Raw genomic sequence first — 13,352 nt, forward strand, 5'->3', positions numbered from 1 at the left:
TTTAAAAATGAATATATTTAAAGAGCTTGTGAGAGTTAATGTGTATGTGTCCATAAATACATGCATACATCATGCAAACACACAGACGCACAAGTGCACATACAATTAGTTTTATTTTATTTTTATAGATTGCAATTCTAAGGATCTATTGCTAACTAGGAAAAAGGGAACCTGTGCATTACAAAAAAATAAGGATTTAAAAATATAACATAACTTTTAAACAAGTTAAAAATCACCTACATAATACAGGTACAAATCCCCGAATACAGAATTCCAAAATCCAAACTTTTTAATTAATATTTTATTTTTTAAATAAAATGATCAAAACTTACTATGTTTACCCTGCCTGTAAGTTACAATTTTCTCTGCCTGAATCTTTGGTTTGGTTTTTGTTTTCTAAAATGGAAATAATGCTCTATATTTTTTTAACCTTTCTGATTAAAGTATACTGTACTATAATCAAAAAGTATTACAATTATATAAAACTACCTATAGGTTGAATGTATAAGCTGTATTATAACGTAAATAGAAACATAGAATTTGACGGTAGATAAGAACCGAGAAGGCCCATCAAGTCTACCCATATTACATGTTACTTTTTCCTTAGGATAGCCTTATGCATGTCCCAGGCATTTTTGAATTCCTTTACAGTCTTTGCGTTTACCACCTCAAATGTAAGTTTATTCCATGAATCCACCACCCTTTCTGTAAAAAAATGCTTCCTTAAATTTCTCAAGAATCTGCTACCCTCTAACTTTAGATTGTGACCCTTTGTTTTGGCATTTATTTTTTTGTGAAAAATGCTTTCAGCTTCTATTTCATTAAGTCCGTTCATATATTTGAAGGTTTCTATCATGTCACCTCTTTCCCTTCTATCCTAAACATATTTAGATCATAGAATCTTTCTTTGCATGTTTTATATTTTAGACCATGTACCATTTTAGTAGTCCTGCTTTGGACAGCTTCTAGTTTATTTATATCTGTCTGAAGATATGGTCTCCACAACTGTACACAGTATTCCAGATGTGGCCTAACTAATGATCTGTAAAGTGGCATAAGAACCTTGCTATTTCTGCTACTAATAACTCCAATGCAACCAAGTATTCGACTGGCCTTACTGGCTGCACTGCTGCATTGTGTACCAAATTTTAAATAATCGGAAATAATAATTCCCAAGTCCCTTTCTTCTTTAGTTACAGTCAGTAATGTACCATTGAGACTATAATTGGCCTTTGGGTTTTTGGATCCTATATGCATAATTTTGCTCTTGGTAATATTAAATTTCAGATCCCATTTATTTGACAAGTCCTCTAGTTTTTTTAATATCACAGTTCATTTGATCAACCCCTCCTGGAACATCTACCCTGTTAAAAAAATTTGTGGTCAAATAAATCAACTAGATTAGTCTGATATGATCTTTCAACAGTGAAAACATGCTGCCCTTTGTCTTCTAAGTTGTTTGTCTGAAGGAAAGATATAAGTATAAATAGAAGGCTAGGATTAAATAATCCCTAAACTATGCCTCGCAGGAAGGATAAAAGCTAAAACGCTGTAACCGTCTGTATCTCTGGATAGCATAAATGCAGACTATCTGCAAGGAACTCTATTTACACACAGAACAGAAGCTAAATAGGAGGCTAGGATTAAATAGCCCCTAAACTATGCCTCGCAGTGTAAACATAGCTAATATGCCCTGCATGTAAATACTCAAAATCACCACCAGGTGGTGATAAATAAGTGAATCCCCGCTACAGAGAACAGAGCCTAATAAAAATAAACAAGTGTCTTTAAAAACCACCGCATAAGAAAACATATAGAAAATGTATAATAGCCAACATCTTTATTAACAAAAAAAAAAAGATAATTAGCCAAAACTCCAAATTCATACATAAAGGATAGCGCGTCCACAACTCACAACTGGGCTCACGGGTTTGCGCCAAAAAAACAGACCTAAGACAGGAATTAACCCCTCCGTTGTCTCCTTAAGGATCTGCCTCTAGTATGAGAAATATGTATGATAATTCCTCCAAGTACCAGGCAATCACATCCAGCCCATAACGTGTATAAGAGCGGTAGGGAAACAGGGCATAAGACACCAATAAGGGCGCGCATAGCGATCACCGCAAAAGGGGGTAGTTGTAAAAGGAATTTAGAGAACGGCCGCCATCATCGGCATACCAAATAGGCCACGCCCAAGTAACGGCCTTTCGTTCTACTGTGCTTAACATCAACTGCGTCATAAAATTAAGTGAAAAAGGAGACGCCATGTATAAAATTGTCACAATCACAAAAATACATGATTTATAAAATGTAGGGATTGATACGATGCATATGATATCAGCTGCAGCCCTCACAATACATCTAAAGTCTCCTCTAAGCCCAAGGTTGATTCATGGTCTCCCCACTCCATAGCCATATGGCTTAAGTCGCTGGAGGACTTTCTGTAAACATGTACCTGTCACGGACAAGTCAGCAGCGCTCCACAGAGGGAGACGAATTAGGGGACAAGGATACCTCTGCTCCTGTCACATACCCAATGACATAGAACATATTAATTTCTAATAAAGGTGTAATTGCCATATAATTAAACCCATAAGAGCCCAAATGATCGGACAAAAAAGAGGCGCCCAAAATTATCAGGCTTGTATGTATGTATTGGGTACTTGTAAAGCGCGGCAAATCACCCGTAAGGGACTCAAGGCGCTGCTCATTTTATCAACCTCGGAAGAATGAAAGGCTGAGTGGATGGACCTCGCCGGGGATCGAACCTGCAACCCTTGGGTTGCTACAGAACTCAGCCACAGTGCCTTAGCATGCTGAGCTATCTGTCCGGCAATGCTGTGTCAGTACAAATATGTACTCACATAACCTTGAGCTACCATAAGCTCAAGTACTGCGCGGTCCTGAAAAATATTAGCTCCTACATATTGGCTTAATATTAGCTCTTACAAAGTGTGAGTATGCGTCCACATATATATTTGATTTATTATACACAGTATCACACTATATTTTGTTTTTCATTTTGAGACACGCTGACATTTTCCAGGAGGAAAAACCCAAAGAATATCGATGAGAGCTGAGCATGACAGCCGTATTTATCAGGATTGCACAATACTTGAGCTTATGATAGCTGAAGGTTATTTTGAGATATTGAAGATCGGAACGGTGCACAGTTTTGTTTACTATATTCTTTTTATATCACATTTATCATCTATTCATAATTTGTTTGTGATTTTAAGTTGTTTATTTATTAATCATATATGTCACCCAGAAAAGGTAGAACAAAATATATTTTTATAGTACCTGTAAATGATTTTGTCTCTTTGTCAATTCTACTTTCTTGCTGCTAAAGAGTGAACCATATATTCGAAGGAAATTCATGTAGCGACTTGGAGTTGCACCGTATGCTTTGCACGACTCATGGATCACCAAAAAGGAGTTGAAGAATTCAACTTCACCTTAAGATCAACAAACCAAAAACATAATAACCAACATAAATCTACACACACATGCGATTCTTAGGTAATAAATTCTGAAAAGTAGAAAAGTACCTGCTGATAACTTTTTATATTCTGTATGTGTGTGAAGCTTTTCTTCTTCAGATTCACTTGAAAATAACATTTGAGGTATCTGTAAATAAAGACAGAACAAAAGAAATAATCCTCAAAAAAATAATAATATATATATATATATACATACATATATACACACACACATATATATTTATATTTAAAGGGCCATTATAATGTTAAAATTACATGTTCTATTATTTTAACACTAATGTCCCTGCAACTTTGTGGGTTTAACCCCCGCAACAAAATAAGTCAGCAGCAGTTTCGTGTCGGAATCATCATTTCTCTTTGGCTCCAGAAGAGTAGGTATGGACATATATTTATTATTTGTTTACTAAACAAATGCCGAATATGACCACAGACAGCAACATTTGGCTATTTTTGGAGCTGGATTTATTAGTGAGAGAAACAAACAAATGTCTGGATTTCACCAGATACTTGCGTCTTGCATGTTTACAATAAATCCAGTGCCAAAAATAGCCAAATGCCGCTGTCTGACACCATATTCAGCATTTGTTTAATAAAGGATATTTGCAGGGGTTTAAATATATATAGCATTATAGTGTCAAAAGTTTAAAAATTACGTGTTCCAATGAATTAGAGCATGTACGTTCTCCACTATAATGGCCATTTAAAATGAAAAGAAAAATGTAAATAAGCAAGCAATGGTATGGTAATAAGTAATATAACATTTTCCTTGCTTTTGCTAAACTTTACTATACTAAATTATCAGTATATACCTGACAGCATGCTTTAGATTGCTTCCTCACTAATCTAGGGTTCTTGATAAATTTAGCAACACACAAAATAATAGGTAGGTACCTGTTTTGACATGAAGTCTTGTAGAACTCTTTTTAAATAGAAGATGTGACTCGATTCTGGAGCAAAAGTTTCTCAGGGTGTGACCTATGCATGTGAGCACTTACCTTTTTCATACTTCTGTCGGACCATCCCTCCATCCACTGCACAGAGCACTGTTTATAGAACGCAGGGTTACTCTCGCAGTTTATGGTAAAATTTGTGTTGGTGCAATCCATAATAAGGACAACATGCAAATTCTGCAACACCCCTGAAAGAGTTAAACATCACAAACTGTTTTTGCATTTTACAGATTGAAAAACGATGCATGTTTTTTTTTTTTTAAATGGATCTATCTGTATGCCACTCAACAAACATATTAAGCATAAGGACTGAAAAATCAATAACATATAAAATAATAATAATGATGATGATGGTGATGATGATGATGATGATGATGATGATGATGATGATGATGATGATGATGATGATGATGATGATGATGATGAATCTTGGCACTCCATGGCAAGGCAGTGAGGAGCAAAAACTAGCAGTTATATTATTGGCATTTTAAAACATTCTATATTAAAACAGGAAACATAGAATATGATGGTAGAAAAGAACCAAAAAGACGTTTGCCTGGTTACTGGGCTCACATTGCCTTTAATATTGCTTTAAATGTTAATGACATATATTATCTTTTTGTTGCTTTGTCTGACAACGTATGTACCTTGATTACTTACACCAGCTTGTTGTTATGTATGTTGAAACTTCAATACAAATTTGAAATAAAAAAAAAAAACGAGCCAAAAAGACCCATCAAAGTCTTCGCTTTCTTAGTTTAGCCTTATGCACGTCGCAGACATTATTTAATTATTTTACAGTCCTTGTGTTTACCACCTCTTTTCAAGGTTTATTCCATGAATCTACCACCCTTTCTGCAAAAGAATGCTTCCGCACACTTCTCCTGAATCTGCTACCCTTTAACTTAAAGCAACAGTATACTATAAAAATGTTTTTCCCTTAATGTGTTTCCAATAACTTTTTTACCAGATGCAGAGTATAAGATGTATGAGCTTTGCTTTTTTTAAGGCTTGTTTGTGTATATGAATTAGCTGATTTTGTGTTTTGAAGCCACAACCTAATAAAATGGGTTGAGCTTGTAGGTATGATCAGATCTCATTACTTTATCACATTGTGTACATATACCTGCTTCTTTATCTTATATCTGTCCATAAACCAATCACCAATACTCGGAGAGAACAATGGAAAAACATAATTTATGCTTACCTGATAAATTCCTTTCTTCTGTAGTGTGATCAGTCCACGGGTCATCATTACTTCTGGGATATTACTCCTCCCCAACAGGAAGTGCAAGAGGATTCACCCAGCAGAGCTGCATATAGCTCCTCCCCTCTACGTCACTCCCAGTCATTCGACCAAGGACCAACGAGAAAGGAGAAGCCAAGGGTGTAGTGGTGACTGGAGTATAAATTAAAAAATATTTACCTGCCTTAAAAACAGGGCGGGCCGTGGACTGATCACACTACAGAAGAAAGGAATTTATCAGGTAAGCATAAATTATGTTTTCTTCTGTTAAGTGTGATCAGTCCACGGGTCATCATTACTTCTGGGATACCAATACCAAAGCAAAAGTACACGGATGACGGGAGGGATAGGCAGGCTCTTTATACAGAAGGAACCACTGCCTGAAGAACCTTTCTCCCAAAAATAGCCTCCGAGGAAGCAAAAGTGTCAAATTTGTAAAATTTGGAAAAAGTATGAAGCGAAGACCAAGTTGCAGCCTTGCAAATCTGCTCAACAGAGGCCTCATTCTTGAAGGCCCAAGTGGAAGCCACAGCTCTAGTAGAATGAGCTGTAATTCTTTCAGGAGGCTGCTGTCCAGCAGTCTCATAAGCTAAACGAATTATGCTACGAAGCCAAAAAGAAAGAGAGGTAGCAGAAGCCTTTTGACCTCTCCTCTGACCAGAGTAAACGACAAACAGGGAAGACGTTTGTCGAAATTCCTTAGTTGCCTGTAAGTAAAATTTTAGAGCACGGACTACATCCAGGTTGTGCAGTAGACGTTCCTTCTTCGAAGAAGGATTTGGGCACAAAGAAGGAACAACAATCTCTTGATTGATATTCCTGTTAGTGACTACCTTAGGTAAGAACCCAGGTTTAGTACGCAGAACTACCTTATCCGAATGAAAAATCAAATAAGGAGAATCACAATGTAAGGCTGATAATTCAGAGACTCTTCGAGCCGAGGAAATAGCCATTAAAAATAGAACTTTCCAAGATAACAACTTTATATCAATGGAATGAAGGGGTTCAAACGGAACGCCCTGTAAAACATTAAGAACAAGGTTTAAACTCCATGGTGGAGCAACAGTTTTAAACACAGGCTTAATCCTGGCCAAAGCCTGACAAAAAGCCTGGACGTCAGGAACTTCTGACAGACGTTTGTGTAACAGAATGGACAGAGCTGAGATCTGTCACTTTAATGAACTAGCAGATAAACCCTTTTCTAAACCTTCTTGTAGAAAAGACAATATCCTAGGAATCCTAACCTTACTCCAAGAGTAACCTTTGGATTCACACCAATATAGGTATTTACGCCATATCTTATGGTAAATCCTTCTGGTAACAGGCTTCCTAGCCTGTATTAAGGTATCAATAACTGACTCAGAAAACCCACGTCTTGATAAAATCAAGCGTTCAATTTCCAAGCAGTCAGCTTCAGAGAAGTTAGATTTTGATGTTTGAAAGGACCCTGCATCAGAAGGTCCTGTTTCAGAGGTAGAGACCAAGGTGGACAGGATGACATGTCCACCAGGTCTGCATACCAAGTCCTGCGTGGCCATGCAGGTGCTATTAGAATCACTGATGCTCTCTCCTGTTTGATTCTGGCAATCAATCGAGGAAGCATCGGGAAGGGTGGAAACACGTAAGCCATCCTGAAGTCCCAAGGTGCTGTCAGGGCATCTATCAGGACTGCTCCTGGATCCCTGGATCTGGACCCGTAACGAGGAAGCTTGGCGTTCTGTCGAGACGCCATGAGATCTATTTCTGGTTTGCCCCAACGTCGAAGTATTTGGGCAAAGACCTCCGGATGAAGTTCCCACTCCCCCGGATGAAAAGTCTGATGACTTAAGAAATCCGCCTCCCAGTTCTCCACTCCCGGGATGTGGATTGCTGACAGGTGGCAAGAGTGAGACTCTGCCCAGCAAATTATCTTTGATACTTCCATCATAGCTAGGGAGCTTCTTGTCCCTCCCTGATGGTTGATGTAAGCTACGGTCGTGATGTTGTCCGACTGAAACCTGATGAACCCCCGAGTTGTCAACTGGGGCCAAGCCAGGAGTGCATTGAGAACTGCTCTCAATTCCAGAATGTTTATTGGCAGGAGACTCTCCTCCTGACTCCATTGTCCCTGAGCCTTCAGAGAATTCCAGACGGCACCCCAACCTAGAAGGCTGGCGTCTGTTGTTACAATTGTCCAGTCTGGTCTGCTGAATGGCATCCCCCTGGACAGATGTGGCCGAGAAAGCCACCATAGAAGAGAATTTCTGGTCTCTTGATCCAGATTCAGAGAAGGGGACAAGTCTGAGTAATCCCCATTCCACTGACTTAGCATGCACAGTTGCAGTGGTCTGAGGTGTAAGCGTGCAAAGGGTACTATGTCCATTGCCGCTACCATTAAGCCGATTACCTCCATGCATTGAGCCACTGACGGGTGTTGAATGGAATGAAGGGTGCGGCAAGCACTTTGAAGTCTTGTTAGCCTGTCCTCTGTCAGGTAAATCTTCATTTCTACAGAATCTATAAGAGTCCCCAGGAAGGGAACTCTTGTGAGTGGAACGAGTGAACTTTTCTTTTCGTTCACCTTCCATCCATGTGACCTTAGAAATGCCAGTACTAACTCTGTATGAAACTTGGCAGTTTGAAAGCTTGAAGCTTGTATCAGAATGTCGTCTAGGTATGGAGCTACCGAGATTCCCCGCGGTCTTAGAACCGCCAGAAGAGCACCCAGAACCTTTGTGAAGATTCTTGGAGCTGTAGCCAATCCGAATGGAAGAGCCACAAACTGGTAATGCCTGTCTAGGAAGGCAAACCTTAGGTACCGGTAATGATCTTTGTGAATCGGTATGTGAAGGTAAGCATCTTTTAAATCTACAGTGGTCATGTACTGACCCTCTTGGATCATAGGTAAAATTGTCCGAATAGTCTCCATCTTGAACGATGGAACTCTTAGGAATTTGTTTAGTATCTTTAAGTCCAGGATTGGTCTGAAAGTTCCCTCTTTTTTGGGAACCACAAACAGATATGAGTAAAACCCTTGTCCCTGTTCCGACCGTGGAACTGGATGGATTACTCCCATTAACAAGAGCTCTTGTACGCAGCGTAGAAACGCCTCTTTCTTTGTCTGGATTGTTGACAACCTTGACAGATGAAATCTCTCTCTTGGAGGAGAGTATTTGAAGTCCAGAAGGTATCCCTGAGATATTACCTCTAGCGCCCAGGGATCCTGGACATCTCTTGCCCAAGCCTGGGCGAAGAGAGAAAGTCTGCCCCCCACTAGATCCGATCCCGGATCGGGGGCCCTCAATTCATGCTGTTTTAGGGGCAGCAGCAGGTTTCCTGGCCTGCTTGCCCTTGTTCCAGGACTGGTTAGGTTTCCAGCCTTGTCTGTAGCGAGCAACAGCTCCTTCCTGTTTTGGTGCAGAGGAAGTTGATGCTGCTCCTGCTTTGAAATTACGAAAAGAACGAAAATTAGACTGTCTAGCCTTAACTTTGGCTTTGTCCTGAGGCAGGGCATGGCCTTTACCTCCTGTAATGTCAGCGATAATCTCTTTCAACCCGGGCCCGAATAAGGTCTGCCCTTTGAAAGGTATATTAAGCAATTTAGACTTAGAAGTAACATCAGCTGACCAGGATTTTAGCCACAGAGCCCTGCGTGCCTGAATGGCGAATCCTGAATTCTTCGCCGTAAGTTTAGTTAAATGTACTACGGCCTCCGAAATGAATGAATTAGCTAGTTTAAGGACTCTAAGCCTGTCCGTAATGTCGTCCAGAGTAGCTGAACTAATGTTCTCTTCCAAAGACTCAATCCAGAATGCCGCTGCAGCCGTGACCGGCGCAATGCATGCAAGGGGTTGCAATATAAAACCTTGTTGAACAAACATTTTCTTAAGGTAACCCTCTAATTTTTTATCCATTGGATCTGAAAAAGCACAGCTATCCTCCACCGGGATAGTGGTACGCTTAGCTAAAGTAGAAACTGCTCCCTCCAGTGGTGGCGTCTATTGGAAACATTTTTCTAAATATCGGAGGGGGTGAGAACGGCACACCAGGTCTATCCCACTCCTTAGTAACAATTTCAGTAAGTCTCTTAGGTATAGAAAAACATGAGTACTCGCAGGTACCGCAAAATATTTATCCAACCTACACATCTTCTCTGGTATTGCAACTGTGTTACAATCATTCAGAGCCGCTAACACCTCCCCTAGTAATACACGGAGGTTTTCCAGCTTAAATTTAAAATTTGAAATATCTGAATCCAGTCTGTTTGGATCAGAACCGTCACCCACAGAATGAAGTTCTCCGTCCTCATGTTCTGCCACCTGTGACGCAGTGTCTGACATGGCCCTAATATTATCAGCGCACTCTGTTCTCACCCCAGAGTGATCACGCTTACCTCTTAGTTCTGGTAATTTAGCCAAAACTTCAGTCATAACAGTAGCCATATCCTGTAATGTGATTTGTAATGGCCGCCCAGATGTACTCGGCGCTACAATCTCACGCACCTCCCGAGCGGGAGATGCAGGTACTGACACGTGAGGCGAGTTAGTCGGCATAACTCTCCCCTTGTTGTTTGGTGAAATTTGTTCAATTTGTACAGATTGACTTTTATTTAAAGTAGCATCAATACAGTTAGTACTTAAATTTCTATTGGGCTCCACTTTGGCATTGCAACAAATGACACAGGTATCTTCCTCTGAATCAGACATGTTTAACACACTAGCAAATAAACTTGTAACTTGGAATACAATTCTATTAGAATATTATTAAAAACGTACTGTGCCTTTAAGAAGCACAGAAGATCTATGACAGTTGAAAATTAATAAATTGAAACAGTTATAGCCTCAATCCTTGTAAATAACACAACTTTAGCAAAGGTTTAATCCCATTAGCAAAAGACAACTAATTCTGAAAGCAGGAAAAAATTACAGAATAAACGTTTTTTATCTCAGTCAACTATAATCTCACAGCTCTGCTGGGAGAAATTACCTCCCTCAAAATAAGTTTTGAAGACCCCTGAGTTCTGTAGAGATGAACCGGATCATGCAGAAAATACAATGAGCTGCTGACTGAAATTTCTGATGCGTAGCAAAAGCGCCAAAAAACGGCCCCTCCCCCTCACACACAGCAGTGAGAGAGAACAGAAACTGTCAGAAAAAAGATTAAGCAACTGCCAAGTGGAAAAATAGTGCCCAAACATTTATTCACTCAGTACCTCAGCAAATGAAAACGATTTTACATTCCAGCAAAAACGTTAAACATAATTTCTTATTTATTAAAAAGCTTTATGTACTTCTTACAGTGTAATTCTAGTGAAGTACCATTCCCCAGAATACTGAAGTGTAAAGTATACATACATGACATTATATCGGTATGGCAGGATTTTCTCATCAATTCCATTGTCAGAAAATAAAAGCTGCTACATACCTCTATGCAGATTCATCTGCCCGCTGTCCCCTGATCTGAAGTTTACCTCTCCTCAGATGGCCGAGAAACAGCAATATGATCTTAACTACTCCGGCTAAAATCATAGTAAAACTCTGGTAGATTCTTCTTCAAACTCTGCCAGAGAGGTAATAACACACTCCGGTGCTATTTTAAAATAACAAACTTTTGATTGAAGATATAAAACTAAGTATAATCACCATAGTCCTCTCACACATCCTATCTAGTCGTTGGGTGCAAGAGAATGACTGGGAGTGACGTAGAGGGGAGGAGCTATATGCAGCTCTGCTGGGTGAATCCTCTTGCACTTCCTGTTGGGGAGGAGTAATATCCCAGAAGTAATGATGACCCGTGGACTGATCACACTTAACAGAAGAAATTAACATTTAATTACCTTATCTCTTCTATAACCCCTTGTATTAGTATTTGTTTTTTGTGGAAAATGCTTTCAGATTCCACTTTATTAAGTCCCTTAATATATTTGACGGTTTCTATCATGTCACCTCTTTCCCTTCTCTCATCTAAACTATACATACTTAGGTCATATAGTCTTTGTTTGTGTGTTTCATATTTAGGACTATGTACCATTTTAGTAGAACTCCTTTGGGTAGTTTCTAGTTTATGTATATCTTTCTGAAGATATGGTCTCCAAAACTGTACACAGTGTTCCAGATTTGGCCTAACTAATGATCTGTAAAGTGGCATAAGAACCTTTCTATTTCTGCTACTAATACCTATCCCAATGCAGCCAAGTATTTGACTGGCCTTACTGGCTGCACTGCTGCATTGAGTATCACATTTTAAATAATGTGAAATTCCGAAGTCCTGATCCTCTTTAGTTACAGTCAGTAATGTACCATTGAGACTGTAATTGACCTTTGAGTTTTTGGATCCTATTTGCATAATTTTGCTCTTGATAATATAAAATCTCAGATCCCACTTATTTGACCAGTCCTTTAATGTCACTATTCAGTTGATCTACCCCTCCTAAAATGGTTAAATCCGTACCGATGTTAGGATTCCTTACCACCACTGCTGACCTATTATACATATTTATGCAGACTGATTACATACATATTGTTAAGAGACACTAACTTTATCATCACTTAAAAGTAGTTTTCTGATCAGTAGCACTCTGCCAATTTTGAGCTGAACATGGCTGCTTATTGGCACCTACGAACATATGCTGCCCCCTGAGTGAGTGGCTGTGTTTAGCTCAGGATCAGAAGTGCAGTGAGACTCAGAAACTGACATTAACTATGCACTTTACCCATTTGAGTTTATTGTATAAACTATTTTTTAAGCTGCCCATAATCCAATCCCAACAAGCTTTGTAAACTTCAGAAATAAATTATTTTATCAGTATATGCAGGGGGAATAAACATAAATGAAAAAAACAAACAAAAAAAAAACAACTATTTATACAAGTTGTGGCAGGCACTATTATTATGCTACTCATTTACTTAGCATTTTTAGATAGTAAACTCTGGGTCACTCTATAGGAGGATTTGATAGTTACTTAAAATATAATAGGATTTTTCAAACATAGCTCAGAACCTGATCTTCCCCTCTGGGTAGTGCACGCTGGGCTACAGCTCAAGCCCCTAAACAGTATAATAAAAAGTACAGGGCTCACAGCACTAAATATGCAAACATTTAATGAAGCATACAGATAAGTAATGTGAAATGTTTCCACTAGATGGTGGTATATGATGTTTAGCAAACATGTTTAGTATATAGTTAACTATTGGTGTATGTTGATTGGTGGATTTGTACCATAAAGGTAACAGATGTACTAGTGAACCTTGCATGATTAAGGGCGTGTGAGCCCAAAACGTTGCATATTTACTTGTCTGTATGCTTCATTAAATATTTGCATATTTAGTGCTGTGAACCCTGCACTTTTTGTAATACTTATATATATATATATATATATATATATATATATATATATATACTATACTAAATATAAGAGATCAGTGATGGCTGGGTCATGATAGAGATTGCAAACTATTTTTTAATCCGCTGAAAAATGAAAAATAGTTATTAAAAAAAGCAACAAGGGTATTTCAAAATATTGTCCTTTTCTTACCACCCTACTATACAACAAATCTTTTTTTTTTTTTTTCTTCAGACAACACTTCTCCAAATAAAAGAAGGTAGACAATTTAGCATTCTGTTTAATATTCTGTGTGGATTTGGAATCATCGGTACTTCTCGAGTTTCCAGAAT

General features: G+C 38.7%; 1 protein-coding gene across 1 annotated transcript in view; it reads right to left on the minus strand.

Moving 5' to 3' along the window:
• DYNC2H1 (dynein cytoplasmic 2 heavy chain 1) overlaps positions 1–13,352 on the minus strand; it is a 1,178,830-nt gene that overhangs the window by 753,817 nt on the left and 411,661 nt on the right. Inside the window, exons 50-52 of the mRNA XM_053705582.1 lie at positions 4,499–4,641; positions 3,552–3,630; positions 3,304–3,458 (exon numbers count right to left, since the gene is read on the minus strand). Of these exons, the coding sequence (XP_053561557.1) occupies positions 3,304–3,458; positions 3,552–3,630; positions 4,499–4,641 (377 nt within the window). The remainder of the gene's footprint in view (positions 1–3,303; positions 3,459–3,551; positions 3,631–4,498; positions 4,642–13,352) is intronic.

Source organism: Bombina bombina, chromosome 3 (assembly GCF_027579735.1).
Source record: "Bombina bombina isolate aBomBom1 chromosome 3, aBomBom1.pri, whole genome shotgun sequence".
NCBI lineage: Eukaryota > Metazoa > Chordata > Amphibia > Anura > Bombinatoridae > Bombina > Bombina bombina.